The 27,985-nt window shown below is 62.2% G+C and overlaps 1 protein-coding gene and 1 long non-coding RNA gene across 5 annotated transcripts; one reads left to right on the top strand and one right to left on the bottom strand.

The window, feature by feature from the left end:
• Positions 1–57: 57 nt before the first annotated feature.
• Positions 58–27,946, top strand: FLNC (filamin C). Of its 4 annotated transcripts, XM_021078950.2 has the most exons (49): positions 58–661; positions 5,278–5,526; positions 7,041–7,138; positions 7,293–7,443; positions 7,530–7,648; positions 7,847–7,924; positions 8,121–8,283; positions 8,452–8,652; positions 9,020–9,082; positions 10,085–10,222; positions 10,598–10,724; positions 10,874–11,010; positions 11,233–11,426; positions 11,520–11,633; positions 12,232–12,375; positions 12,606–12,729; positions 12,857–13,017; positions 13,221–13,311; positions 13,401–13,570; positions 13,783–13,900; positions 13,995–14,257; positions 14,631–15,228; positions 16,172–16,345; positions 16,459–16,621; positions 16,848–17,008; positions 17,751–17,918; positions 17,999–18,122; positions 18,607–18,763; positions 18,841–19,030; positions 19,125–19,148; positions 19,269–19,516; positions 19,912–19,992; positions 20,300–20,399; positions 20,701–20,841; positions 21,100–21,228; positions 21,322–21,495; positions 21,949–22,110; positions 22,218–22,421; positions 22,689–22,841; positions 22,924–23,046; positions 23,156–23,398; positions 23,572–23,841; positions 23,934–24,071; positions 24,330–24,445; positions 25,135–25,267; positions 25,355–25,531; positions 25,639–25,857; positions 26,727–26,936; positions 27,045–27,946. In XM_021078950.2, the coding sequence occupies exons 1-49, from the start codon at positions 307–309 to the stop codon at positions 27,230–27,232; spliced, it is 8,226 nt and encodes a 2,741-aa protein (XP_020934609.1). In that variant the 5' UTR covers positions 58–306; the 3' UTR covers positions 27,233–27,946. The 4 variants fall into 4 exon arrangements, with proteins under 4 accessions (XP_020934609.1, XP_003134747.1, XP_005657826.1 ...); XM_003134699.5 differs by lacking the exon at positions 9,020–9,082; XM_005657769.4 differs by lacking the exon at positions 19,912–19,992.
• LOC110257581 (uncharacterized) lies at positions 17,477–25,539 on the bottom strand. The gene is made up of 2 exons (XR_014833966.1): positions 24,803–25,539; positions 17,477–23,477 (listed from the first exon to the last, which is right to left on the bottom strand). It is a non-coding gene; the product is annotated as an uncharacterized LOC110257581 (long non-coding RNA).
• Positions 27,947–27,985: the final 39 nt, after the last annotated feature.

Genomic DNA, 27,985 nt, shown 5'->3' with positions numbered 1-27,985 from the left:
CGCGGCGGGGGGGACGCGGCCCGGGGGCTTCTTAAACCCCCCGCCCCAGCCCAGCCCGCACTTCCCGAGCACCGCTCCGCCCCCGGAGGGAGAGAGACCGAGAGAGCGCCCGCGGCCGAGGAGCCGAGGAGGCCCGCCGAGTCCCGCCAGCCAGAGGCGCGAGAGAAGTTGAGAGCAGCGCACCGCGCAGCGCAGAGCCGCGAGTCCCGCGATCGCGCCCCGACAGCGCCTCCAGCCCGAGCCCAGCCCGCCGCCCCCAGCCAGACCCCAGCCGGCAGCGCAGCCCCCGCCCCAGCCGGCGCCGGAATGATGAACAACAGCGGTTACTCCGAGGCCGCGGGCCTCGGCCTGGGCGACGAGGTGGACGACATGCCCTCTACAGAGAAGGACCTGGCCGAGGACGCGCCGTGGAAGAAGATCCAGCAGAACACGTTCACTCGCTGGTGCAATGAGCACCTCAAGTGCGTGGGCAAGCGCCTGACCGACCTGCAGCGAGACCTCAGCGACGGGCTGCGCCTCATCGCGCTGCTCGAGGTGCTCAGCCAGAAGCGCATGTACCGCAAGTTTCACCCGCGCCCCAACTTCCGCCAGATGAAGCTGGAGAACGTGTCCGTGGCCCTCGAGTTCCTCGAGCGCGAGCATATCAAGCTCGTGTCCATCGGTCAGTGCGGGCAGGGAGGGGGACATACCCCGAGGAGGGGCTGGCCGGTGGGGCCAGGGGACGCAGGTGCCGGGTGGGCGCGCGGAGAGCCGAGACAGGGCGGGGAGCGCCCCGGCTCCGGGAGGGGACCCTGGCTCGGCTCTCCCGCCCGCCGACACAGGCGCGCCGGGCCCGGCCCTCACATCCCTCTCTGGACGGCTGGCATCCCGAGGGGGCCCAGGGGAGTCCAGACCCGACTGTTCTGAGTCCTCCAGCTTCAGCCTCCCTCGCACGCTCCCAGCGACCCGCCTCCACTCATCGTCCCCTTTCCTGCCCTCCGCAACCCAGGCCAGGCTTGAGAGGACAGGGCCAGGGACCAACACGGATTCCCGGGGGCACCTCCCCCCAAACAAAGCAAATGGCTTCTCAGTCTCCTAGCACCTCCACCGCGGAGGAGCGGCTGAAGACAGGTCCCGAGCGCTGCCCGATCTCAGCGCTCAGAGGGAGAGCTGGGGGCCGGGCGGGCGCGGGGCCCGGGCCCCCCGCAGGCATGTGCTCGGCAGCTGGGTTCGGGCGCAGGGGCCTGGGCGGGCAGGGCCCAGCCTCGGAAACCTAAAAAGGCTCTGAGCGACCGCGGGGATCCTTAACCCCTGCCTGTCCTCCACCGGCTCCAACCAGCCGGGGAAGGGGCTCCCTCCCGTCCACGCCCGGCCCCAACCCACCCCCTAGCCCCTGATTGGCTGCGGCTAATAGTCTGGGCTGAGGGGTGGGAGGGAAGGCCTGGAGAAGGGAGGAAGTCTTTGAGTGTAACCAGATTTGGAAGGTGTGTCACTGCTGGGTGGGGGTGGGGAGGCACTCCAGCGTTGGGAGTGGGGAGCCAAGGGTGGGCTCTGAGAAGAGAGGGGCAGGCCCTGCAGTCATCCTCGCAAGCTGGGGGCCTAGCGAACCCCCTCCTCCTGTGGTGAGCTCTCCAGAGCCTTGCCTTGATTTGCAGGAAAGGGCCCCTTGGCGGGGTGCACCCCCAGGCACCAGGAAGGGAGATTCACAGGGGGTCTGATACCCCCCAGGCTACCCCAGAGACTTATTTAGATAATTGAAGGTCTGTCCACACCCCAGCCCCCTCAGGGCATCTCTGGGCCGCCTGAATTAGCAGCTGAGGTCAGTCTGGGGCCCTTTGCCCTGTCCGGCCCCCTCTCTAGGCCTTACCCCCTCCTGCCCCAATTCTGCCCCCCCCACCCCACCCTCACTGGCCTGGAAATAGCCCTGCCTCCGTGACACAGCAGATGTCTCTGAGCTTTCCAGAAGGACAAGCCTGAGGACAGGGGGTGGGGGAGGGGGTCCTGGTATATGTATTAGAGCTGAGGGCTGCTTGAGAGCTTCTGTGGTGGGGGGGGCAGGGGTCAGAGAGGAGTCAGGCCAGGGGGCGGCCATCCCCCAGCAGCTGGAATTTGACCGACTGGACTGATTGTCCCAGGTGGGGTCTCAGGGGGACAGCCTGGGGCCTCACCAGGACTTTATAGGAAATGGCTCAGCCTTGCCCTCCCCTCACCGCTGTGGGGGCGCTCGGCCCCTCTCCAGGCCTCATCCTTCCTGAGCACACCTCGCCCCTCCCCCACGGCGGTGCCTGGCTCCGGCCCCCTTGGCTCAACTGTGTGTGGAGAGGCCGGCTCAGAATAGAGGGGGAAGAAGCAAAAGTTGGTTTGGGGGGCGGGAGGGAACCCTCCATTCCCCTTCCTGCAGAGGGGTAGGGGAACCGGCCCCATTTGGGCCAAGTGGCTCATTCCCTCCGCCACCGATGAGATAAGCTGTCAGCAATTCAGCTGCTAGACCTGAGGCTGAGGCTGGAGGGGAAGGGGCACAGCCGGCAGGGGCTGCCCAACCCCGGGGAGATGTAGCGGGTTCCCCACCAGGCAGGCATCCTGCTTCCTCTAGTTCCTTCTGGCCTGGGGGTGGGAAGGGGTTGGCGTGGGGCCTCCTGGGCATCATGTCAGGACTGAAATTGGCTATCTGGGCACCTGGGAGGAGGTCAAAAAGATCCCCCACTTCCTTTTCTAGGCGCAGGGTGGGAGCGGGTAGCTGAGCAGCGCCCCTGAAGGAGGTAGGGGTACTCAGCCTGGGTTGAAGGAGCCGAGTGCCCTTCTTACCCCCGCCACCCCCTCGGCCCCTCCGAACAAAGAGGCCTGTGAGGCGGCTCTGTCCCGCAGCTGTTCCCCAGTTGCTATTCCTTCTCCGTGAGCCAAGCAAGCGCCAAGGGAGGGGCTGGAGGGGGCAGCAGCTGTCCCGGCACCTCCCTCCCTGGGCCCTCTCTCCTCCCCCTCCACTCAAAGCCTGGGGTGGCCTCAGGGACTGGCTCCTCCCACCCCTTTGGTGGTATCCCCAGTGGGGTCCGAAGGAGGAAGCCTGGCTTGTACAGAGCGCTCCCCCTCCGCCTGGCCTCCGAGGGGGCGGAGAGAGAGGAAGGTCACTGCTCCCAGAGGGGGACGCTAGACCCACCCCTCTCCTGCCGACCTGGACCACTTGCTGTCTGGCCCAGGGCCCGTTGCTGGGGAGAAGCTTCTCCCTGATGCAAATATGAATGAGTCCCCCCACCCCAAACAACACCCCACCACCACCCATTCCCCAACCCCAGCAGCCTCAAGGCCTCCCTTCCAGGGATCTGGCTTCAGTTTGCAAAAAGCACTTCTGGGTGTACAAGCACCAGCTTTGGAGGCTGGGTTGTGAGAGGCTGTGAGGCTCTGGGTGTCAAGACTGTGAAAGTGTCCTAGGCCTCTGTGTGTGTGTGTGTGTGTGTGTGTGTGTGTGTGTGTGTGTGTGTGTTTGAGAGAGAAAGTGCTAAAGCACCAGGAGGCTGGGAGTGAGTGTGTCATGGAATCTGCACGCTGCCAAACCATTGTGCTGCAGTGGAGCCAGGGGGAGAGGGGCGGGCCTGGGGAGCTGCTGGGGAAGGAAAGATGAATCAGTGAAAGGGTGGGGGAGCCAAGGGGACCAGAGCCCCGGGCCAGAGAGGCTGAGATAACGTCCTGGGGGCAGGTGGGGGGGGGCAGTGCTGGGGTTCCCCAGGCCTTCACCCTCCTAAGGTCATCCTCCAAGCTCTAGAGGAGGAGGTCAGGAAAAGATGTGTAAGGGCTACCTCCAGCCCCACCCTTTCCCATCTCCCCGGCAACGCTAGTAAACAAGGCTTGTCTTCTGCCCCCTCCCAACCTCATTAGCTCAGGGAAGCTAATGGCTTTCAGGCCTGTACAGTCCTTGACAAGTAAGCTGGTTCCCAAGCCTCTACACTCCAGGCCACCCTCGGCCCCTGGATGTTTCTCTCTGGCTCTTAAAGGGAACTAGGCCCCCCCAGTCTTGGGGTTCAAATTCTGGTCCATAGTATTCCTTAAAGGAGGGGATGGGTCGAGAATGTCAGCTCCTGAGACTTGAGTCCACATGGGTAACATTCCCCGGGCTCTTGCGAAATCTCACTGTCCCCTATCACTTAAGAACACGGACTTTTTAGCCTTAACGGAATGTGCCCGGCACCCTCTTCCTCCACCCAGACCTTCGTGCCAAAAGCCTTTTTATAGCATTCAGAGTAGAATTTGGCTGGAACCAAGTTGGTGCTGCTCCTCTCCAACTTCAGGTTTTAAAAAATTCATTCATTCAACCAGTATTTAGTGAGATTCTACTGCGTCCTAAGCTCCGGGTATAGAGAGATAAATTACAGTGAAGGAAAGAAGCCAGACCAATTAAAAGAAGACTGTATGATTCTATTCATATGAAACTCTAGAAAATGCAGACTAATCTATAGTGACCAAGAGCAGATCCGCTGATGCCCGGGAAGGGCGGCCGGGGAAGGGCAGGACTGACGGATCACGAAGGAAAGGAAAGTTTGCGGAAGGGTGGCTGTGTTGACTTGTCTTGATCTGTGGTGTTGGCTTTGTCAGTATAAACATACCGTGAAAAGTTATCCAGTAATACTTTCTCCTATATCCAGATCGTTGTACATCAGGCATCCCTCAGTGAAACTGTTTAAAAAAGAAAGGAAACAGTGAAAAGTGTCTGTCCCCGAGTGGCCCACCATCTTGCACAACTGCACCCATGTCTGTAGCCCATAGGGGGCCCCCCAAGCACCGTGGTAGAGGTGAAAGTAGCCGCCACCGCTGCTGCTGCCGCCGCTGCCGTAGGGACACTTTGGGAAGCAGCTTCATTCTTTTTTTTTTCTTTTTAGGGCCGCACTCTCGGCATATGGAGGTTCCCAGGCTGGGGGTCCAAGCGGAGCTATAGCTGCCGGCCTACACCACAGCCACAGCAACGCCGGATCCTTAACCCACTGAGCAAGGCCCGGGTTCGAACCCTCAACCTCATGGTTCTTAGTCGGATTCGTTTCCACTGCACCATGACGGGAACTCCTGGGAAGGAGCCTCATCCTAAAGGGAGAGGAAGAATCATCAACCCGGGCCTCTGGGGCTGAGCCTCGCAGGAGGGAGGGATTTTGGTTGGCAGAGAAGGGGTAAGTTCCAGAAGGAGGAGGCCTGACCCCAGCGCTGGAGCAGCAGCCTCTGGAGCTGGGCAGGGGAGGGAGGGCGCTGTGCCCGAAGAAAGTCTGGGCGGCAGAGGGTGGGGCCCTTCTGAGCCCAGCTTGTCCCCTCGCTCTGCAGACAGCAAGGCCATCGTGGATGGGAACCTGAAGCTGATCCTGGGCCTGATCTGGACCCTGATCCTGCACTACTCCATCTCCATGCCCATGTGGGAGGATGAGGACGACGAGGATGCTCGCAAGCAGACGCCCAAGCAGAGGCTGCTCGGCTGGATCCAGAACAAGGTGCCCCAGCTGCCCATCACCAACTTCAACCGTGACTGGCAGGACGGCAAAGCTCTGGGCGCCCTGGTGGACAACTGCGCCCCTGGTGAGTGGGCCTGCGGCACACGGCGGACCCCTGAGCCCAGAAGGAGGGCTGAGATAAGCTGGTGACGCCCAGGCTTCCATCTGTCAGAATGAAGGTCTCAGGGCTGGGGGATCAGGAGCCCTGCTCCAGCTGAGAAGCACGGCTGGAGTGAGGTCCTTCCGGATGCGTTGCCAGATCCCTCAGTGGCGGGATTAGGTATTACAGACAAGGACACTGAGGGCCAGAGAAGGCCAGTGGCTTGTCCAGGATCACACAGCTTATCTGTGGCAGGACCGAACCAGAGCCCAGGACCTTGACTCCCTGCACCATGAATTTCCCACTTTGCTGCATGGGTGCCACGTCCCCTCAGCCGGGAGAAAGCTAATGTGATGGCACTTACAGAAGGAAGGCCAGGACTTAGACCCAGGACGGAGACCCTGGGACAGTTTTGAGAAAGGGTTGAAGCCCAGGATGATGTGGGCTGAGGCTGGTGTGATACCGCTCTGTGGCAGGCGATCGAGCCCTGCCCTCGCTCCATGGAGGCCCTGGCCTGGTCAGGTGGGGGCAGCTCAGGGCCCAGGCATCACAGGCTAGAGCCGTGTCCCGGGCACAGCTCCCTTTCTGTCCTCTGGAAAGATAGGTGTGGGTGACGCCTCCTGAAAAGATAAGTCTCCTCGTCTAGGCTGGCCTCTGGGGAGCCATGTCCCCTAGGGGTCAGCCGGGGAGCAGGGGGTGGGAGGCGGGGGCACCGGCCGCCTGGGAAGCATTCCCAGCTGCTGAGCCATTGCCCTCAGCTGGTGGGGCTGCCAGCAGTGAGCTCAGCTGTTCTGGCCAGTCATGGATTCCGGCCTGTGAGCTGGCCCCCTCCCCGCCAGCGAGCATCGCCCTCCTCCTGCAGCTCTGGCTTGGACCAGGCACCCCCTCACCCCTTGCACCCCTTCCCAAGGGTGACTTGCGGCTGCCTCAGCATTCCTGGGTAACCAGGGAGAAGAACCTATCCTCTCTCAACAGGCCCTTCATTGCCTCTGTTTCCCCAAGTGGGTAATTAGGCAGGAGAGAGGCTAATGCTCTAAAGCTGCTGGGGGAGGTGCTTGGGGATCTAGGGCTTCAGGGCAGCGGTGAGACTTTCAAGGAGCGGGGTCAGCGGGTGTGTGGGGCAGGGACTGCCCGCCCGAGGCGGGAGAGGCCTGTGAGGGGTGCCCCCACTGGAGTTTGGAGTTCGGCGCTGGGGGTCTGTGCCGGGGCCTGGCCAGGCAGGAGGCCGGCTGGCAGGGCTGGTGCCAGGCCGCGTCAGCCGCGGCAGAAAGGCCTCATTGTTGGTGCTAGGGAGGGCTGCTGGGCCTCTAAGCAGCAATGGGCATCCCAGCTGAGGGGCTGTAACGTCGGGGGTCAGAGGAACCTGGCCGGTCAGCGGCCTAGAGCTGCGTGGGACGGAGGGGGAGCCCACAGCTGGCGAGGGAGTTGGATGAGCAGGTGCTCTGCATCCTGGCTGACTGCTTCCCCCTAATCATCACCTCCCTCCGCCATCCCACCAGGCCTCTGCCCCGACTGGGAGGCCTGGGACCCCAACCAGCCTGTGGAGAACGCCCGGGAGGCCATGCAGCAGGCAGACGACTGGCTCGGGGTGCCCCAGGTACACTGGCAGGCGGACAGGGTGGCGGGAGCGTCCAGGTGCCAGCGGGCCAAGCGTGGAGTTGGGTCTCCGAGGATACCTGGTCAGGATGTGGGCGAGAACCGGGCTTGCAGGGGAAGGTGGGCCCCCTGGAACTCCGTCTGTCTCTGCACAGGTGATCGCGCCCGAGGAGATTGTGGACCCCAATGTGGATGAGCACTCTGTCATGACCTACCTGTCCCAGTTCCCCAAGGCCAAACTCAAACCCGGTGCCCCTGTTCGCTCCAAGCAGCTGAACCCCAAGAAGGCCATCGCCTACGGGCCTGGTATGTGCTGAGCCCTGCCAGCCCTCCCCGGGCAGCGGGCACAGGCCAGGCTGGACCTCCCTAAGCGCTCTGCCTCTGCCCCGCAGGCATCGAGCCCCAGGGCAACACCGTGCTACAGCCGGCGCACTTCACCGTGCAGACCGTGGATGCCGGCGTGGGCGAGGTGCTGGTCTACATCGAGGATCCCGAGGGCCACACCGAGGAGGTTTGGAGAGGCCACTGGGCACAGGAGGGATTCGCAGGGGGTGAGACAGAGGCCATAGGCCCGCAGCTGGAATGGCCTGGAGATGGCTGCCAGAGCCACCCACTGTGCCCGAGACGGGGGAGGCCCCCCGAAGCAGGAGCTGTGGGTCAGGAGAGGCCGCAGCCACTGTTGAGTGCCAGTCCTTTCCCTTCCCAATAGGCCAAGGTGGTTCCCAACAACGACAAGGACCGCACCTACGCTGTCTCCTACGTGCCCAAGGTCGCGGGCTTGCACAAGGTATCTCTCTCCAGGACCCCACCCCCGCTCCGCCCCACCCTCTTGGTTCTGCTCACATCCTTGGCTCTGGTGGAGCAGACCCCTCTCTCAGCTTGCACCGCACCCATCTCCCACCCTCCTTGGCTCTGCCCTGCCCCTCCACCCCCTCTCGCCGCCGCTCTCCTCTAGAAGCTAACCTTTGGCCCTTGACCCCCAGGTGACCGTGCTCTTTGCTGGCCAGAACATCGAACGCAGCCCCTTTGAGGTGAACGTGGGCATGGCGCTGGGGGATGCCAACAAGGTGTCAGCCCGTGGTCCTGGCCTAGAGCCTGTGGGCAACGTGGCCAACAAACCCACCTACTTTGACATCTACACTGCGGGTGAGAACAAGCCCCTGACACCCCCCCGACCTCGCCCCCAACTGTGCCTGGGTGTTCTGCAGAGGGGGCTGGGGCAGGGTCCCCGCTGGAGGCAGTGGTCTTGGGGGGAGGGAGCCCTGAGCAGCTGCGCGTGTCCTGAATGGGGGCTGATGGCGGTTGTCATGACAGGGGCCGGCACTGGTGATGTTGCCGTGGTGATCGTGGACCCGCAGGGCCGGCGGGACACAGTGGAGGTGGCCCTGGAGGACAAGGGCGACAGCACGTTCCGTTGCACATACAGGCCTGTGATGGAGGGGCCCCACACAGTGCATGTGGCCTTCGCTGGCGCCCCCATCACCCGCAGCCCTTTCCCCGTCCACGTGGCAGAAGGTAAAGACCCTTCCCCCATTCCCATGATCCCCCGGGCCAAGGCCAGGACACAGCATTGCCACCAAATTCCAAGGCTGAGGATTTATGTGGGAAATGAGGCACTAAATCCAGGGGTGGGTAGGGAGCCCTCTTAGGGCTTAAAATGCGCAGAAGGAAGAGCCAAGGGCTGGGGCTCTCGAGGTCGGCTCTCCATCCTCTGCCCCCAAGGAGGGTCAGGAGGCTACCGTGAAGGATACCAGACAGTGCCACCGTGGAAGGGCTGGGGGGGAGGTGACAGAGCCTCATGGGGGGGGCTGTGTATAGGAAGCGCCTGTACCCCAGGCCCTCAGGTGGTGACTCTCCACTCGATTCTCTCTCTGCCACTCAGAGCCCTTGCCGCCGCTCGCCCCCTCCGTGCCCATCGTCCACCAGGCCAAGAGAGTGGTGCCACGTTAGTACACTCCAGCGGAGGCGGGGCCGGGCATGGCCATAGCTGACTGGCCTCACCTGTGCTGTGTGGCATGGCCCAAGCGGTGTGGAATCGCCCCCTTCCGTGGCATTCTGTGACAGGCCCCAGGTTCCATGCCTTTGCCTATGTTCTGTGGCACATCTAGTTTATTTGCCACTTGCCTGATGGAGTCTGTGACAAAGATCTCGGTTCTGTGCCATCGCCTGTGTTCCGTGGCAGGCTCCGGGTTCCGTGTCATTGCCTGTTCTGTGGCAGTACCCAGGTTCTGTGCCATCGCCTGTGTTCCATGGCAGTACCCAGGTTCCGTGCCATTGTCTGTGTTCTGTGGCAGGCCTGGATTATATGCTGCTGCCTGTTTGGTGGCACCTTGTGGGCTCTATGCCATTTTATGTGTTCCGTGGCAGCCTGAGATCACTGTTTTTGGCCTGTGTTCAGTAGCAAAGTCTGGGTTCCTTGCCACTGGCAGTGTTCTGTGGCAGGCTGACGTCCATGCATTGCCTGTGATCTGCAGCAGGCTTCTTGTTCTATGAATATCTCTTGTTCCACAGTGTTGCGGCGTGTTTTGTGGCATGATTTAGTTCCTAAAGCTGCTCCGGCGGCTCTGAGAGGGCTCAGATGGCTCTAGGTGGAAGGCCTTGGCGGACAGTGAAGCGCTCTTCCTTGTCTCTTTGCTCCACTCTCCGTCCAGGCTCCGCCCTGCCTTTGTCCCAGACGAGGAGCCCATTGGGAAGGGTTTCTTGTAACCAGCCTGATGAGGGGGGCCGGGGGCGCTGAGGCAGGCTGCCTGCCCAGCCTGGCTCCCGACAGCCCTCGTTGTGTCAGAGACACCAGGGAGCACGGGGAAGGCTTGCATGAGTCCATGGCCTGTGCCTGCGGGGGGTCAGGAGGATTGTGCAATGACACGGGGGATGAGGACGGAGGGGCCGAGGCTCTGTCTAGGGCCCCTCAGCACCCCCAACCTCCCCCCTCTTCTCTCCCTCCCAGCCTGTAACCCCAATGCCTGCCGCGCCTCTGGGCGGGGCTTGCAGCCCAAGGGCGTGCGCGTCAAAGAGGTGGCTGACTTCAAGGTGTTCACCAAGGGTGCTGGCAGCGGAGAGCTCAAGGTCACCGTCAAGGGACCGAGTGAGTGCCAGGGCCTAGGGCTGGTGCTGGGGGGGTAGGGGTGCAGGGAGGAAATATGGCCAGTGGTTCTGACGCTCTGAGGGCAGGGACTGCCCGCACCATGCTCTCCGGCGGGGGCTCCGAAGAGATGCTGGGACTTCAGCCACCTTGTGTTATTTCTGCCTCTTCTCCCCGTCTGCACGCGGGGAACGGTCCTCTCCCGGTGAATGCCACCGGGCTGCTGTGCACAAGGAGGACACAGGGTCCCCGCCTGGAGTTTCCACACTGCCTGACAGCACTGCCCGCGGGCTGGGCCTGGGTCTCAAGCCTCCTCATGGGGATTGAGTTGCTGGCACTCTCAGACCAGTGATCCCTCCACTTTCCGCATCTCCTCAGAGGGCACAGAGGAGCCGGTGAAGGTGCGCGACGCTGGGGATGGTGTGTTCGAGTGTGAGTACTACCCCGTGGTGCCTGGCAAGTACGTGGTGACCATCACGTGGGGCGGCTATGCCATCCCCCGCAGGTAAGCCCCAGGCAACCCCCGTGCCTTCCTATCTGGGCCCTCATAGGGCAGGAGGAGGGGGTGGGCTGCCTGGCACTCGAGGGAAGTGGAGAGGGGTACCTCTGGTGGGGGCACCTTGTGGCATTGACACTAGCTCCCTGTCTGCCCAGCCCCTTTGAGGTACAGGTGAGCCCCGAGGCAGGAATGCAGAAGGTGCGGGCCTGGGGTCCCGGTTTGGAAACCGGGCAGGTGGGCAAGTCGGCCGACTTCGTGGTGGAGGCCATTGGCACGGAGGTGGGGACCCTGGGTAAGTGGCTGGCTGGCAGCAGGTGGGAATGCTGGGGCGTGGTGTGATAGAGGGACCCTGTGGAGTGACTGGGGGACGACAGGAGGCAGGAATGCTGGTGAGCGTTGAGGTGAGCCAGGGAGATGGGACCTGGGGATGACCAGGCTGGCGATGCTGGGACAGTGATGGGGAGCATGCCTGGGGGTTCGAGTTGCCATCCGACCCTCCCCATCTTGCACCTAGGCTTCTCCATTGAGGGGCCTTCCCAGGCCAAGATCGAGTGTGACGACAAGGGCGATGGCTCCTGTGATGTGCGGTACTGGCCCACAGAGCCCGGAGAGTACGCCGTGCACGTCATCTGCGATGACGAGGACATCCGCGACTCGCCCTTCATTGCCCACATCCAGCCAGCGCCACCCGACTGCTTCCCGGACAAGGTGGGGTCCCAGCTCCAGCACACGGGCCTGGGATGGGGTGAATGCAGCCTCCTCCAGCCCCCAACCCAGCGCTCTGCTCTTGCCCCTGCACAGGTGAAGGCCTTTGGGCCCGGCCTGGAGCCCACTGGCTGCATCGTGGACAAGCCTGCCGAGTTCACCATTGATGCCCGTGCAGCTGGCAAGGGAGACCTGAAGCTTTATGCCCAGGTGGGATGTTGCTTGATCTCGCTGCCCCTCACTGCTGGGGCCCTAGGAAGGTGGGGCGGGTTAGGAAAGGGGCCTCCGGGCATCACAGGACTGAGTCTTGTGGACCCTTAAGAACTATGGAAAATTGAAAGTTTGGCTTTCTCTTATGAATGATAATCTTAAAAACATATTTTACCAAAAATAATTTTTTGTATTGGTAATTTGCCATTAAAAGATGATTTCAGTAAGACCTTAGCTTCTCAAGTGAGTTTCTCAAAATAGTGTCCACTGACTCCTAGAGCTTAATGAATATATTCTTGGGTCCAAGAGAATGAGTCTTCTTTACCAGGTTCATGGTTCAATTTGAGGAACATTGATTTAGCTGAGCTTCTCCCCTGACAACATATTTCAGAGACCTAGGCTGGGTGATCAGGCCACACAGGTAGCCTAGAACTTGGTCTCCTGGACACCCGTGTGGCCCTTGGCTCTGGCCTGGCAGGGGCCGGGCCTGTGTGTGTGCCGGGGGCTGGGTGAGCAGGAGGGCCCACAGCCAGCAGAGGGCGCGGGTGGGCAGAGGAGGGGGGAGCACTCTAAAACGTGCTTTGGTTGATGCCCATAGGACGCTGACGGCTGCCCCATCGACATCAAGGTCATCCCCAACGGCGACGGCACCTTCCGCTGCTCCTACGTGCCCACCAAGCCCATTAAGCACACCATCATCATCTCCTGGGGAGGCGTCAATGTGCCTAAGAGCCCCTTCCGGGTGCGTCTTCTGTGCCCTCCCCCGTGCCCACTGCCAAGGGCCCCAGAGGGAGGGCGAAGCCCCACATGGGAGATGTTGGCTGTCCCAGGGCCTGGGCATCACTGCCCACCCCGAGGACCCCGGGAAGAGGCCTAAGACTGGTCCTGTGAGGGCTGGGACCCAGTTGTGCTGGGGAAGGGGGTGGGCTTAGCGGGAGGGGCGCTGGGCTGAGCATGGATTCCCCCCCACAGGTGAACGTGGGAGAGGGCAGTCATCCCGAGCGGGTGAAGGTGTACGGTCCAGGCGTGGAGAAGACGGGCCTCAAGGCTAATGAACCCACCTACTTCACGGTGGACTGCAGCGAGGCGGGGCAAGGTGCACAGGGAGGGGCTGGGCAGGAGGGCTCCCTCCGCCTGCTTCCTGGCTGAGCTGAAGCGGGGGCTGGTCCCTGCAGGAGGCTGTTGAGCCTCCCACTCAGGGCCTCCTGCCTGCCTCTCCCCAGGCGACGTGAGCATTGGTATCAAGTGCGCCCCTGGCGTAGTGGGCCCCGCAGAGGCTGATATCGACTTTGACATCATCAAGAATGACAATGACACCTTCACAGTCAAGTACACACCCCCAGGGGCTGGCCGCTACACCATCATGGTGCTGTTTGCCAACCAGGTACTCTATGCTTGGCTTTGGGTTGTCACGGGCGGCTGCACCTTCGCCAAGTCTCAGCCGGCAGCTTGCAAGGCTGTCGTTTGGGGACAATTCCGCAGCCACTGAGTATCTCCTGTGTGCAGGCGGCATGTCTCAGAGGAAACAAAGGGGACTCTTTCGGAGACTGCCCATGTCCTCCCTGACCAAGGCTTTTCTTCCTCCAGGAGATCCCGGCCAGCCCCTTCCATATCAAGGTGGACCCATCCCATGATGCCAGCAAGGTCAAGGCTGAGGGTCCTGGGCTGAACCGCACAGGTCGGTGTCTGGGCAGGGATGGGGCTGGGTTGGGGGTGGGGCTGGGTGGCCGCCAGTCCCTCACCACCGACTCGGCCTGGGCTCCGCAGGTGTGGAGGTTGGAAAGCCCACTCACTTCACGGTGCTGACCAAGGGAGCCGGCAAGGCCAAGCTGGACGTGCACTTTGCTGGGGCCGCCAAGGGCGAAGCTGTGCGAGACTTTGAGATCATCGACAACCATGACTACTCCTACACCGTCAAGTACACGGCCGTGCAGCAGGTGTGCCCGCCCCTCCCATGTCCCGCCTGCCCTGGCTGCCCAAGGTCCTGGGTCTCCTCCAGTCTCACAGGGCCACTTCCGGATCTTGGCCCCTTTCCCGCATCCCATCCTTTCTTGCCGTGGATCCCTGAGCCTCTGGTCCACGTCGACCATGGGCATGCTGCCAGGCCATGTCTAAGCCACCAGGTCCAACCTCCCGTTGTACCCCACAGGGCAACATGGCAGTGACAGTGACCTATGGTGGAGACCCTGTCCCCAAGAGCCCCTTTGTGGTGAATGTGGCCCCCCCGCTGGACCTCAGCAAAGTCAAAGTTCAAGGGCTCAACAGCAGTAAGTAGGGCGAGAGCTGCCCTGGGATGGAGAGGAGGTGAGGGGGACAGTGGGCTGGAGTCTCTGCTCACGGGGTCCCTTGCCTTCTCCGCAGAGGTGGCCGTGGGGCAAGAACAGGCGTTCTCCGTGAACACACGAGGGGCTGGTGGTCAGGGCCAGCTGGACGTGCGGATGACCTCTCCCTCCCGACGACCCATCCCCTGCAAGCTGGAACCCGGGGGTGGCGCTGACGCGCAGGCTGTGCGCTACATGCCCCCCGAGGAGGGGCCCTACAAGGTGGACATCACCTACGACGGCCACCCGGTACCTGGCAGTCCCTTTGCCGTGGAGGGTGTCCTGCCTCCCGACCCCTCCAAGGTGAGGAAGTGGGGGCTGCTGGGGGCTTGTGGGGAAGACGGGTAAGTCGTAGGTGCAGAGGCCAGAGGGATTTAGGTCGTGGACTGAGCACAGCCGAGGACCTGGGCCAAGGCTGTCCCCAGCCTCAGGACCTGCCTTCCAAACAGCTTAGTGATTAAGAGCCTGTCCTTGGATGGGACCTGGGTTTCAATCCCAGCTCCATCAACTGGGCCAAATTCGTCTCTCTGCCTGCGTTTCCTCACGTGGGGTTGATAGAAGGACTCGGTCTGTGGCAGCTGCTACACTTGCAAGTGCTTAGCTGATTCGGGAGCCATGAAGGCGGGCGTGGGCGTGGCCAGGTGCAGTCACTTCACACACCTGCTCCTTCCTCTAGGTTTGCGCTTACGGCCCTGGCCTTAAGGGCGGGCTGGTAGGCACGCCAGCGCCCTTCTCCATCGACACCAAGGGGGCGGGCACAGGAGGCCTGGGGCTGACTGTGGAGGGCCCCTGCGAGGCCAAGATCGAGTGCCAGGACAACGGTGATGGCTCGTGTGCTGTCAGCTACCTGCCCACGGAGCCGGGCGAGTACACCATCAACATCCTGTTCGCCGAAGCCCATATCCCCGGCTCTCCCTTCAAGGCTACCATCCGGCCTGTGTTCGACCCGAGCAAGGTGCGGGCCAGCGGGCCGGGCCTGGAGCGAGGCAAGGCTGGCGAGGCAGCCACCTTCACTGTGGACTGCTCAGAGGCGGGCGAGGCTGAGCTGACCATCGAGATCCTGTCGGACGCCGGGGTCAAGGCCGAGGTGCTGATCCACAACAATGCCGACGGCACCTACCACATCACCTACAGCCCCGCCTTCCCTGGCACCTACACCATCACCATCAAGTACGGCGGGCACCCCGTACCCAAGTTTCCCACCCGTGTCCATGTGCAGCCTGCTGTCGACACCAGCGGCGTCAAGGTCTCGGGGCCCGGGGTGGAGCCGCATGGTGAGTGAGAGAGAGGAGCCTGGAGCCGTTCTTGTCGCTAATCAGGGAGGGAGGAGAGCAGGCCTGAGGGCTCGGCGGGCCAGCATGGGGGAAGGGAGGGCTTTGGGGCAGCCCTGGCGTCTTTAGGGCCCCGGTACCCCAGAGAAGGCATCAAAGCCAAGGACAGGACATGGAGCTTTGCCTCTGGTCTTGTGGCAAAATTGCATCTGCCCCCGGGCATTTTTCTGGGAAGATCCTCAACATGCATCAACTTAAGGGGTCCCTGATCTGAAAGGCTCAGGAGCTTGCTCTCGGTAGTAGAGAGGGAAAGCTTTGAACTTGAGCTTTCCTCAAAAGGAGACGGTTTAGGGAGTTCCCGTCGTGGCTCAGTGGTTAATGAATCCGATCAGAAACCATGAGGTTGAGGGTTCGATCCCTGGCCTCGCTTAGTGGGTTAAGGATCCAGCATTGCCGTGAGTTGTGGTGTGGATCGCACATGAGGCTCAGATCCTGTGTTGCTGTGGCTCTGGCGTAGGCCGGCGGCTACAGCTCCAATTAGACCCCTAGCCTGGGAACCTCCATATGCCGTGGGAATGGCCCTAGAAAAGAGAAAAAAAAAGAAGAAAAAAAAAAAAGAGAGATGGTTTGCAGAGGTCTGTGAGCACCAGTTACCATCTGCTGGGTGCCAGACCCTGAGCGGGGCATGGGGGTGGGGGTGCAGAGGGAGGTAAGACCCAGGCCTGCCCTCCAGGGGCCCGCAGCCGGCTGAGGAGTCGCTGAATGATGAAGGGCGTGAGGCGGGCAGGGCCTGGAGCTCGCAGGGCTGAGGAGGTGCTGAGGGGTGGTGGGGCGGGGGGGGGGGTGGGAGGAGGAGCGGCCTCGGAGCTGAGGAGGGAGGGCAAGGGCGGGCAGCTGGGTGAAGGCCGCCCCCTGCCCATGCTGAGCGCTCATCTCCTGGGCCCAGGTGTCCTGCGTGAGGTGACCACCGAGTTCACTGTGGACGCAAGATCCCTAACAGCCACGGGTGGCAACCACGTGACGGCGCGCGTGCTCAACCCCTCAGGCGCTAAGACAGACACCTACGTGACTGACAACGGGGACGGCACCTACCGGGTGCAGTACACAGCCTACGAAGAGGGTGAGGGGCTGGGCTGAGTGGGGCTGGCGGGGCTCTGATCCCGGCATTTCCCGGGGTGGTGGGCTGGTGGGGGCCGTGCACACCCTGACTTGCACCGCGGGGCTGCCTTCCAGGCGTGCATTTGGTGGAGGTGCTCTACGATGACGTAGCTGTGCCCAAGAGCCCCTTCCGAGTGGGTGTGACGGAGGGCTGTGACCCCACCCGCGTCCGGGCCTTTGGGCCAGGCCTGGAGGGTGGCTTGGTTAACAAGGCCAACCGCTTCACTGTGGAAACCAGGTAACCCCCCTTTCCTCATCTTGATTGACTCTGATGCTGTCGGCCCCCTTCATCCTTCTGTGTGTGCCTGAGCTCCATCCCGTCCCGTCCAGGGAGCAGACCTCCCCTCGTGTTCCAGCCCCTGTAGCTGGTCCCTTCTCAGCTGGGCCCCCAGCCCCATTCAGCGGCTCCCCCACCCCCAACTTGCTGTGTTCTGGTGTAGCTGCTAAAGGGTGTCATCTTGCAGGGGAGCTGGAACCGGGGGCCTAGGTCTGGCCATTGAGGGCCCCTCAGAAGCCAAGATGTCCTGCAAGGACAACAAGGACGGAAGCTGCACGGTGGAGTACATCCCCTTCACCCCTGGAGACTACGACGTCAACATCACCTTCGGGGGCCGGCCCATCCCAGGTGTGCACGGAGGGGCTGGGGCTGGGGCTGGGGAGGCAGCGGGAGGCCTGCCCAGTGAGACGGAGACTGGAAGGAAGTCGGATGTGAGACTTGTCCCTAGAGCAGGATGGCCACGAGCCCCGCCAGCAGGCAGGGAGCAGAGCTGGCAGGCACGGGTGCTGTGGTCATGGTCAAGGGGCAGGGTGGTGGGTACCGTTTATTCCCAGAGGCCCAGTGTTGGCATCCTGGCCCTTTGAGTTCTATCACTCAGACACAGTCCAAGCCACTGTGGCTGGCTTGGCAAGGACAACCTCTCACACCCTCTCACTCTCAGTGTCAGCAGAACAAGGGCCCCACCCTGCCCTCTTGCAGGGCCAAGCAGCTCGGGCAGGGCGGGAGCCAGGGGGGTCATGCCTAACTAATATTACATAACTCAGGACTGCTGAAATTGAACTCCCCCCCATCTAATTTCATGCTGCCAAAAACGCATTTTCTTTTATAATATATTCCATTTTTAATATTTTATTAATTTAGGAAGGCCTTCTTTCCAGCCTCTGTCCTAAATAAGTGGGTTTGCCAAGGCCTTGGTCCGCAGTCAGTTTATTTCTCCTTGTTTGTGATTTCTTACCAATTTCCTGAGCACTTGAACATTTGGCCTGGCCTCCCTGGGGCATTGCAAACACAGGGAAGGCCTCCTTCTCTTGGCTCCTCGGTGTCAGGGAGACCCTCCCGGGCAGGCAGATAGATGTCCTTCTCCTCGCAGGAAGCCCCTTCCGGGTGCCGGTGAAGGATGTGGTGGACCCTGGGAAGGTGAAGTGCTCGGGCCCAGGGCTGGGAGCTGGTGTCAGAGCCCGGGTACCCCAGACCTTCACAGTGGACTGCAGCCAGGCCGGCCGGGCCCCCCTGCAGGTGGCCGTGCTCAGCCCCACAGGTATGGACTGTCTGGGGCAGGGTGGAGGGAGGCGGGACAGGGTGCCAGGAGGCTCTGCTGACCCTGCTCCCCTTGTCCAGGAGTGGCTGAGCCTGTGGAGGTGCGTGACAATGGAGATGGCACCCACACTGTCCACTACACCCCGGCCACTGATGGGCCCTACACGGTAGCTGTCAAGTATGCCGACCAGGAGGTGCCACGCAGGTGAGGCCCGGCTTTCGGCTCCTGTGTTGTGCTGCGCTCTGGGGGCACCCCTCCCACTTGAATTGACCTCATCCGATCTCTGCTGCCCCCTCCCACTCTTCCTCTGCAGGGGGGGGGCCCTGCCTGTCTTCACCACCCTGGAGGCAGCACGGCCCCAGGGGCTCTCCTCCGCCTGGGCTGTGCCCCCAGGTAGCCATTAAATTAGCAATTTAGGAAGAGGCATCAGAGAGCTACAAAGAGGTGGGAATGGGACTTACACCCTCCCCTTGAAACAAACCATAGCATCTTCCCAGCTAATGGAGGAGGAATGCTCAGGCCTTGTCAGGGGCACACCCGAGTGGCCCTCCCCTGAGACTCTGGCTGTGACCTGGTCCCTCCTCCCTCCTCCGCTCAGGAAGTGGGGAGGACTCCAGGCCCCAAATGAGATGGGACTCCACCCTCCCCCTGACCTTCAACCAACTGTCCGTCTCTTCCGCCCTTCCAGCCCCTTCAAGATCAAGGTACTTCCGGCCCATGATGCCAGCAAGGTGCGGGCCAGTGGCCCCGGCCTCAATGCCTCCGGCATCCCTGCCAGCCTGCCTGTGGAGTTCACCATTGATGCCCGGGACGCTGGCGAGGGCTTGCTCACTGTCCAGATCCTGGTGAGTCCACGCACTGCCCAGGTCCCCCAGGTCAGGGGCGGGGCACAGGCAGGCCTTGACCTCCGCTTCTCCCCCAGGATCCTGAGGGTAAGCCCAAGAAGGCCAACATCCGAGACAACGGGGATGGCACCTACACCGTGTCCTACCTGCCAGACATGAGCGGCCGGTACACCATCACCATCAAGTACGGCGGCGATGAGATCCCCTACTCGCCCTTCCGCATCCACGCCCTGCCCACGGGGGACGCCAGCAAGTGCCTCGTCACAGGTGGGCTCTCCCCCCACCTCCCCCTGCCCTCCCCCAGCACCCTCCCCACCCCCCGCCCGAGAGCAGATGGCCTCACACTCTTCTTTCTTCGCAGTGTCTATTGGTGGCCACGGCCTGGGTGAGTGGCCTTCCTCTTCCCTCTGGGCGGTGGGCTGAGGTGGCGGGGGCAGTGGGTACCTGAGGGGGGCTGGGCACAGACCCGACGGCCTCCTGACCAGGCGCGTCTGTGCTGCGGCAGGTGCCTGCCTGGGCCCCCGCATCCAGATTGGGGAAGAGACGGTGATCACAGTGGACGCCAAGGCAGCCGGCAAGGGGAAGGTGACGTGCACGGTGTCCACACCCGACGGGGCCGAGCTTGACGTGGACGTGGTCGAGAACCACGACGGGACCTTTGACATTTACTACACGGCGCCCGAGCCGGGCAAATACGTCATCACCATCCGCTTCGGAGGCGAGCACATCCCCAACAGCCCCTTCCACGTGCTGGTAAGCTCCGCGGCGGGACGGGGGTGGCGGGAAGGTGGGCCCGGCCCTTTCAGCCACAGGAAGAAACCCCCGAACCTGTGCCCAGGTCTGATGGATTCCGGGCCCAGAGGGCTCGGGAACCGAGCAGCCGCCCAGGCTGGGAGCGAGCACCTCCCTGCCTCCGGCCCCTCTGGTGGTTGGTCAGCTCTCTCTGGGGGAACATGCCATGTCCCTCTCTGACCCTCAGGCTCGCTGTCCCCATACACCTCCCCAAGGTGGCCCTGCAGGATGGTGAAGCCCCCCGCGGGCAAGCAGAGATTCCTGGTCCCTGGGCCATGTGGAGTCAGCTCCCGGTCCCTCGGGCTGGCGTGTGCTGGCCTGCCACATCCCATGCTCTCCCGTGCCTTGCCCCCCAGGCGTGTGACCCCATGCCCCACGTGGAAGAGCCCTCTGAAGTGCTGCAGCTGCACCGGCCCAGCGCCTACCCCACACACTGGGTACTGCCACCTCCCACCTGGGCCAGGCCTCGCTCTCTTCCTCCTCTTCCTTCGTTTCTTCCTTCTGTTCTTTAGTAGCCAGGGCTGGGGCACGGTTTGGGGGCCATCTCGGGGAGCAGGCGGGAGTCAGGCTGGGCAGACAGACCCCCCAGGTTGGGCATGGCACCTCTTCTCTTGCAGCTGACGCGCCTCTCCTGCCCTCTGATGTCACCATTAACCATCTTGTTCATTCCTCACTTTCTCTGATGTCAATCATGGCTCAGGCCAAGCTCCACAGCCAAGGACTGTTCTCTCTCCCCTGCTGCAGGCCACAGAGGAGCCAGTGGTACCTGTGGAGTCGATGGAGTCCATGCTGAGACCCTTCAACCTGGTCATTCCCTTCACTGTGCAGAAAGGGGAGCTCACAGGTACCGTCCTGGGGCCCTGAGGCTTGAGGGCTCAGAGGGAGCCCACCTGAGTCCAGGCTTAGCTCCCCTAGAGAGGGGCCAGAGAGGGGAAGTGAGCTACGCAAGGTCACGCAGCACGTTGAGCAGAGCTGGAATTCAGCCCTTTGCGTCCCAGCTCAGGGTTCATCCTGATGCTCCAGGTTGTCTCCTGGTGCCTGGCCTCTGAGGTGGAGGCAGAACCACATAGGAGGGGGGGCCCAGGACAGTGAGGGGATTGAGGTAGGAGTAATGAGTCTCCCACGTAACTGTGTCTGCCTGGCAGGGGAGGTACGGATGCCCTCTGGGAAGACCGCCCGGCCTAACATCACTGACAACAAAGACGGCACGATCACGGTGAGGTACGCGCCCACCGAGAAAGGCCTGCACCAGATGGGGATCAAGTATGACGGCAACCACATCCCTGGTGAGTCAGGGGCCCGGCTGGCCTGGGTTGGGCTGGGAGGAGCCCACTGTGGCTTCCTCTTTGCCTGCCTTCTTTCAACAACTATTTATTGAGCACCTGCTCTATACAGATACCATCTGAGGTCCTGGGAAGGCTGGAATCCTGCTGGGAGGCCCCTCTGGCCATGGGAAGGTGCAGGGGGTGCCGAGATAAGCTCAGGCAGCCGCTGTCCCAAGCTCACTGCTGACCCAACCCCTTCCCCCCCCCCCCCCCACACAGGGAGCCCCCTGCAGTTCTACGTGGATGCCATCAACAGCCGCCATGTCAGTGCCTACGGGCCAGGCCTGAGCCATGGCATGGTCAACAAGCCAGCCACCTTCACCATCGTCACCAAGGATGCTGGGGAAGGTGAGGGGAGCTACAGGCAAGGGCTGGGAAGGTGGTCAGCCAGTGCAGGGGTGGGGGCAGGACCTCTGATCTCAGCCCCATCTCCACCCCCAGGGGGGCTGTCCCTGGCCGTGGAAGGCCCATCCAAGGCGGAGATCACCTGCAAGGACAACAAGGATGGCACCTGCACTGTGTCCTACCTCCCCACCGCACCTGGTGACTACAGCATCATTGTGCGCTTTGACGACAAGCACATCCCAGGGAGCCCCTTCACGGCCAAGATCACAGGTGGGTGGACGTGTGGGCACACACAGCCAGCAACAGCCTCCCCAGCACACAACAGATGGGCAAGCCTGGCATGGTCAAGTCACCAGAGCCTTAGGGTAGGGCCCCCTAGAGGTGGAAGAGGTCATTTTTGGATAAATGACCTCTTCTCTACAGCACGTGAGAAACATCCAGCCATGTGCGCCTCCTTGCTTTGAAATACATCATCTTGTTCAGTTTCTTAAATCAGGATATTGATAATCCCTTTTGATAGATAAGGAAACCAATAGGCGAGAGGGGCTAAGCTGCTTGATCAGAGCCACACAGTGAATAAGGGGTCAGGGTCTAGTTTGCTGGTTCCTCAGAATCATGCAAGTCAGGATTAAAGCTTGTGTGAACCAGGAGTTTAACCCGTTCAGGCCTGGGGCATCTAGCGGATGCCAGGAGTCACACTGCCTGACACTTCAATTCTCCCAGGTGATGACTCAATGAGGACATCACAGCTGAATGTGGGCACGTCCACGGATGTGTCGCTGAAGATCACTGAGAGTGACCTGAGCCAGCTGACCGCCAGCATCCGTGCCCCCTCGGGCAACGAGGAGCCCTGCCTGCTGAAGCGCCTGCCCAACCGGCACATTGGTGAGTGTGGGGCCACGGGAGGGGCCTGGGGAGAGGAGGGGGGCTGGAAAGGGTCGCTGCCAGCCCCAGGGCTCCATTCATGTCTGATCCCCCTGCCTCCCCCCCAGGTATCTCCTTCACCCCCAAGGAGGTTGGGGAGCACGTGGTGAGCGTGCGCAAGAGCGGCAAGCACGTCACCAACAGCCCCTTCAAGATCCTGGTGGGGCCGTCTGAGATTGGGGACGCTAGCAAGGTCCGGGTCTGGGGCAAGGGTCTGTCCGAGGGACAGACGTTCCAGGTGGCGGAGTTCATCGTGGACACTCGGAACGCAGGTGCGTTTAAGAGACAGCTCAGCTGTCCCCGAGTTTCTGTCTCCCCCTTGCTCCCTGGACCCAAGAGGCCTGCCTCAGGGACTCTTCCAGACTCGCTACCCCTGACCCTCTGGGTCATGCCTGGCTCACCCTCTCCTCCTGCTGAGCCATTTGTGTCAGTGGTTATGACACAGTTTGGGTGCCTGTGGTGGAGGGAGCCTGCAGTTTGAGGAGAGGAAAGCCGAACAGCCGTGGGGCTGAAGGCGCTGTGTCCCCATTTCCCGCTAGGCTACGGGGGCCTGGGGCTGAGCATTGAAGGCCCAAGCAAGGTGGACATCAACTGTGAGGATATGGAGGATGGCACCTGCAAAGTCACCTACTGCCCCACCGAACCCGGCACCTACATCATCAACATCAAGTTTGCCGACAAGCACGTACCTGGTAAGGCTCTGGGCCGTGGCTGGGATGGGCCGGAGGCCGGAGACGAGCCATCTGAGATGCCTGGCCCTCTCCCCCCCCACAGGAAGCCCCTTCACGGTGAAGGTGACGGGGGAGGGCCGCATGAAGGAGAGCATCACGCGGCGCAGGCAGGCGCCTTCCATCGCCACCATCGGCAGCACCTGCGACCTCAACCTCAAGATCCCAGGTGGGCGCCCACAAGGGCCTGGAGGTGGCGGGGAGCCTGCCCCTCGGTGTCTGTCCTGCAGGCTCCTTTCTCACTTCCTTTCCCTCCTCCCACTCCCTGTGCCCCGCAGGGAACTGGTTCCAGATGGTGTCTGCCCAGGAGCGCCTGACACGTACCTTCACCCGCAGCAGCCACACGTACACCCGTACGGAGCGCACGGAGATCAGCAAGACGCGGGGTGGGGAGACCAAGCGCGAGGTGCGGGTGGAGGAGTCCACTCAGGTTGGCGGAGACCCCTTCCCCGCCGTCTTCGGGGACTTCCTGGGCCGGGAACGTCTGGGCTCTTTCGGCAGCATCACTCGGCAGCAAGAGGGTGAGCAGGGCCCGGCCGGGGTCCTCACAGGGAGGTCGGGTGTTCTGTCCCTTGGGACGGGGAGGGGGAGGCTGTTGGTCTGAGGGGAAGAGGGGTTTATGCGGAGGGAGGGGAGGGAAGGGCCAGGTCAGGAGCAGCCCCCGTCATCCCCCGTCACTCCCCACCTCCTGCAGGTGAGGCCAGCTCTCAGGACATGACCGCACAGGTGACCAGCCCCTCAGGCAAGACGGAGGCCGCGGAGATCGTGGAGGGGGAGGACAGCGCGTACAGCGTGCGCTTCGTGCCCCAGGAGATGGGGCCCCACACGGTCACCGTCAAGTACCGCGGCCAGCACGTGCCAGGCAGCCCCTTTCAGTTCACCGTGGGGCCACTGGGTGAAGGTGGTGCCCACAAGGTGCGGGCTGGAGGCACAGGGCTAGAGCGAGGGGTGGCCGGTGTGCCAGGTAAGGGCCAGGACAGGGGATGCGGGCAAGGTAGCCGGCAGGCTGGGCGAGGGTGCTGAAGAGCCGCCCCTGTCCCGCTTCCCTTTCTCCAGCCGAGTTCAGCATCTGGACCCGAGAAGCTGGTGCCGGGGGCCTGTCTATTGCTGTGGAGGGCCCCAGCAAGGCAGAGATTGCATTTGAGGACCGCAAAGATGGCTCCTGCGGGGTCTCCTATGTCGTCCAGGAACCAGGTGGGTGTCCACACTGGGTCTGGGCCTGCCTCGCCTTCCAGACTGGGTTTCTGTTCACCCAGGCAGGAGGCGGGGCTACCGCATTAATTCGTCACCTGGGTCCCTGCTTTCTCTGCTCTGTCTCCCTTCACCCCACCCCTCTGGGAACGTGCCTCTCTCTCCAGAGCTGAGCACTGACCCAGGGGCCTCTGCTGGGAGGAGGCGGTTCTGCCCTGCCATCTCATCCTGGGGGCTTGCTGACGGGCCTTCCCTCCCCAGGTGACTATGAGGTCTCCATCAAGTTCAATGATGAGCACATCCCGGACAGCCCCTTTGTGGTGCCCGTGGCCTCCCTCTCGGATGATGCTCGCCGTCTTACTGTCACCAGCCTCCAGGTGAGTGCCTGGGGATGGGGCCCCTCTGCCACCCTGAGAGATGGGCAGGAGAGGGGGGTGGACCCGTGTGGCCAGGGACTTAGCAGTGACCTTGCAAGGTCCAGACAGACAGATGTCCTCTCTCCCAGTGTTCGTGCAGCAGGGGCTCCATGCCCCCTTCCAGCTGCCCCTCAGGGTAATCTTAGCTTCAGGAGCCCCAGTGCCATTCCTCCTCCACTGCTACTGCTGCTCTAGAACTGGGCTCTGTGCCCCCCACCCCCGGCTTGTCCTCACCCCCCAGGAGCCTCCCTCCCCATCGGTCCACCTCCCCCATCGAGCGCTTCCAGGCCAGTCCAGGCCACGCTCCCCTTTCCTCACCGGAGCTGGGTGCTCGCAGGCCACACAGCACTGTCCTAGCACTGGCTTCTCTGCCATCGGGCTGGCTTTACGTATGGTGTCTGGGTCTCACCTCTTCAGCCAGGACAGGGCACATCATCTCATCTCCACCATGTCCAGCGCAGCCAGGTGGCCTCATCTCTTAGCGGTCTTGTTGAGGACCTTCCTGAGCTGGGCCTGGCAGCAGCAGGGACCAGGCTGGGGTGGGAGGAGGGAGCCTCTGGGCTGGACGTGCAGTGAGAGCAGTGCGGGGCTGCAGGGAGGAGCCCTCGAGACCCTCCCAGGAGTCTGAGCACCCTCTATGGCCTCTGCAGGAGACAGGGCTCAAGGTGAACCAGCCGGCGTCCTTTGCGGTGCAGCTGAACGGTGCTCGGGGTGTGATCGATGCCCGGGTGCACACGCCCTCGGGTGCCGTGGAGGAGTGCTACGTGTCCGAGCTGGACAGTGGTGAGGTGGCCCTGTCCCTGCCACGCTAGGACCTTCTGGGAAGGGGAGGGGGAAGGACAGAGGCTCACCCGCAACCTCTGCCCCCAGACAAGCACACCATCCGCTTCATCCCTCATGAGAACGGCGTCCACTCCATCGATGTCAAGTTCAACGGTGCCCACATCCCCGGCAGTCCCTTCAAGATCCGCGTCGGGGAGCAGAGCCAGGCTGGGGACCCAGGCTTGGTGTCAGCGTATGGTCCTGGGCTCGAGGGAGGCACTACAGGTGAGGGCCTGGGGCCGGAGAGGAGAGACGAGGCCTGGGCCCAGGCCCATCCCAGCTGAGCACCCCAAGCCCTGCCCGCCCACACTTTTGCTACCTTTGGTCCCCAGGAGTGTCATCCGAGTTCATCGTCAACACCTTGAATGCGGGCTCAGGGGCCTTATCTGTCACCATCGACGGCCCCTCCAAGGTGCAGCTAGACTGTCGGGAGTGTCCTGAGGGGCACGTGGTTACCTATACTCCCATGGCTCCTGGCAACTACCTCATTGCCATCAAGTATGGTGGCCCCCAGCACATTGTGGGCAGCCCCTTCAAGGCCAAAGTCACAGGTGAGTGTCCTGGGTGGGAGGCGGTCCCTCCAGCCCAGCCCATCCTGGCTGGCTCCAGTGGCCATTCCCATCCGGGTCCCAGTCTGCCCCAAACAGCAGACTCGGGGTACCGAGAACGAAGCAGGCCTGACTTTACACAGGGCGCTGTTCTCTACACTCTGCATAAGGACTCATGGAGCTCACTTAAAAAAAAAAATCAAATCCTGGAGTTTTCCTTGGGGCTCCGTGGGTCACGAACCTGACTAGTATCCATGAGGACGCGGGTCTGATCCCAGGCACCGCTTGGTGGGTTAAGGGTCCAGCGTTGCTGTGAGCTGTGGTGTGGGTCGCAGACATGGCTCGGATCCCACGTTGCTGTGGCTCCAATTCGACCCCTAGTGTGGGAACTTTCGTATGCCGCAGTTGTGGCCCTAAAAAGCATACCCCCAAGAAAAAAAAAAAATCAAATCTTTCCTCTTTGTCACTGTCCATCACTAGGGTGACTCTCCCCTATGGCGGCTGCCCAAGATTTTTCTTAACGGCCCTCCTTCCCACACTTCTGGGTTCCAGAAAGACAGATAATCAGTAAACATTTAACCAGTTCTCCTTTGGAAGCTGCATTAAGGACTAGTTGGATGTGTTTCTTTTTAAGAGAAGACTCTACCCTGGGACCTGGGTTCCCAGACAAAGCCTGAGGGTGGGGGGCGGAGGCATCAGAGGCCCCAGACCTGGGGATCAGCTGGCCCTGGAGCCCGCAGGCCGGGCTCGGCTGGAACGGGCTGCTGTAGCCGAGGCGGCAACCGTGAGGCTGTCGGTGCCGGCACAGGGCCCACCGTCCAGGGAAGGGCGGGCTTCTGACCCGGCTCGTGGCCACGCCACCCTGCCCTCAGGTCCCCGGCTGTCAGGAGGCCACAGCCTTCACGAGACCTCCACGGTTCTGGTGGAGACTGTGACCAAGTCGTCCTCAAGCCGGGGCTCCAGCTACAGCTCCATCCCCAAGTTCTCCTCGGATGCCAGCAAGGTGGTGACGCGGGGCCCCGGGCTGTCCCAGGCCTTTGTGGGCCAGAAGAACTCCTTCACCGTGGACTGCAGCAAAGCAGGTAGGCTGCGGGGAGAGGGGGCGGTCTCCCCCGGGGGGCGAGGGCGCGGGAACAAGGGGCCGGTGGCCGCGCGCAGCGTGAGCCCGACCCTTGCCACCTCCCTTCCAGGCACCAACATGATGATGGTGGGCGTGCACGGGCCCAAGACCCCCTGTGAGGAGGTGTACGTGAAGCACGTGGGGAACCGGGTCTACAACGTCACCTACACCGTCAAGGAGAAAGGGGACTACATCCTCATTGTCAAGTGGGGCGACGAAAGTGTCCCCGGAAGCCCCTTCAAAGTCAACGTGCCCTGAATCCCAGACGTGCCTCCCCCAGCCTCGGCCCCCACCTCCAGCCAAACACACTCACTCACCCACACACACACACACACAAATGGGCCACACCCAGATGCACACGCGCAGAATCAGACACCACAACCACCTGCCCTGGGGCGAGGAAGGTGTGGCCCTGTCCCCCTTCCTGCCAGGTCCCTGGCTTGACGGGCCTCGTCTGTCTCAGGGCAGTGTCCCTTGCCTCAAAGGTGACATGAGGATGGACTGGGGGTTGGGGGGCCAGGGAAGCCCTGAGTTTTCTGGTGGGGCTGAGGCCAGTGGGGGAGCACATGTTTGGGGGTATCTGCGTGTGTGACACCCTCAAACTGCACTGCCGGCCCGGCCTCCTTGCCACTGAGGACTGCGCCCAGTCCCTCTGGTGGCACAAGCCCAGAGTGGTAAGGACTTGGAAAAGAAAGCACAGTCGGAGGGGAAAATGGACCCGGGGGTGGCGGCAGCAGCAGCCTTGGCACCGGGCCTGGCCCTAGGTGACTGCGATCCCAGCCAGGCTTCCTGGGGGACTGATCTCTCTCTCTCCTTTTTTTTTTTTTTTATGATTGCACAGCTCTGCCCCACGGGGGGGCCTTTTTTACACACTGCGAGGCCCAGCTTTCTGGGGGGACTTTTGCACATGTCATGCGGCTCAGCTGGGAGCCGCTTAGGTGGAAAGCTCCAAATAAAGTGCGGCCTGTCGCAGAGGCTTGGCTGTGTCTTGTGTGTGTGCTCCCTATGGCT

Source organism: Sus scrofa, chromosome 18 (assembly GCF_054392235.1).
Source record: "Sus scrofa isolate SSC_HxYL_T2T_F1_AM1 chromosome 18, Sscrofa_HxYL_maternal_Yorkshire_Landrace_v2.0, whole genome shotgun sequence".
NCBI lineage: Eukaryota > Metazoa > Chordata > Mammalia > Artiodactyla > Suidae > Sus > Sus scrofa.
The sequence above is the reverse complement of the archived record's forward strand: the minus strand, read 5'-3'. Positions and strand labels throughout refer to the sequence as shown.

Coding starts and splice junctions, on each gene's coding strand:
- FLNC (XM_021078950.2), top strand. CDS start 307: ATGATGAACAACAGCGGTTACTCCGAGGCCGCGGGCCTCGGCCTGGGC. Junction 13,571..13,782: donor AGTACACGGCCGTGCAGCAG/GTGTGCCCGCCC, acceptor TGTACCCCACAG/GGCAACATGGCAGTGACAGT. Junction 19,031..19,124: donor CAGCAAGTGCCTCGTCACAG/GTGGGCTCTCCC, acceptor CTTTCTTCGCAG/TGTCTATTGGTGGCCACGGC.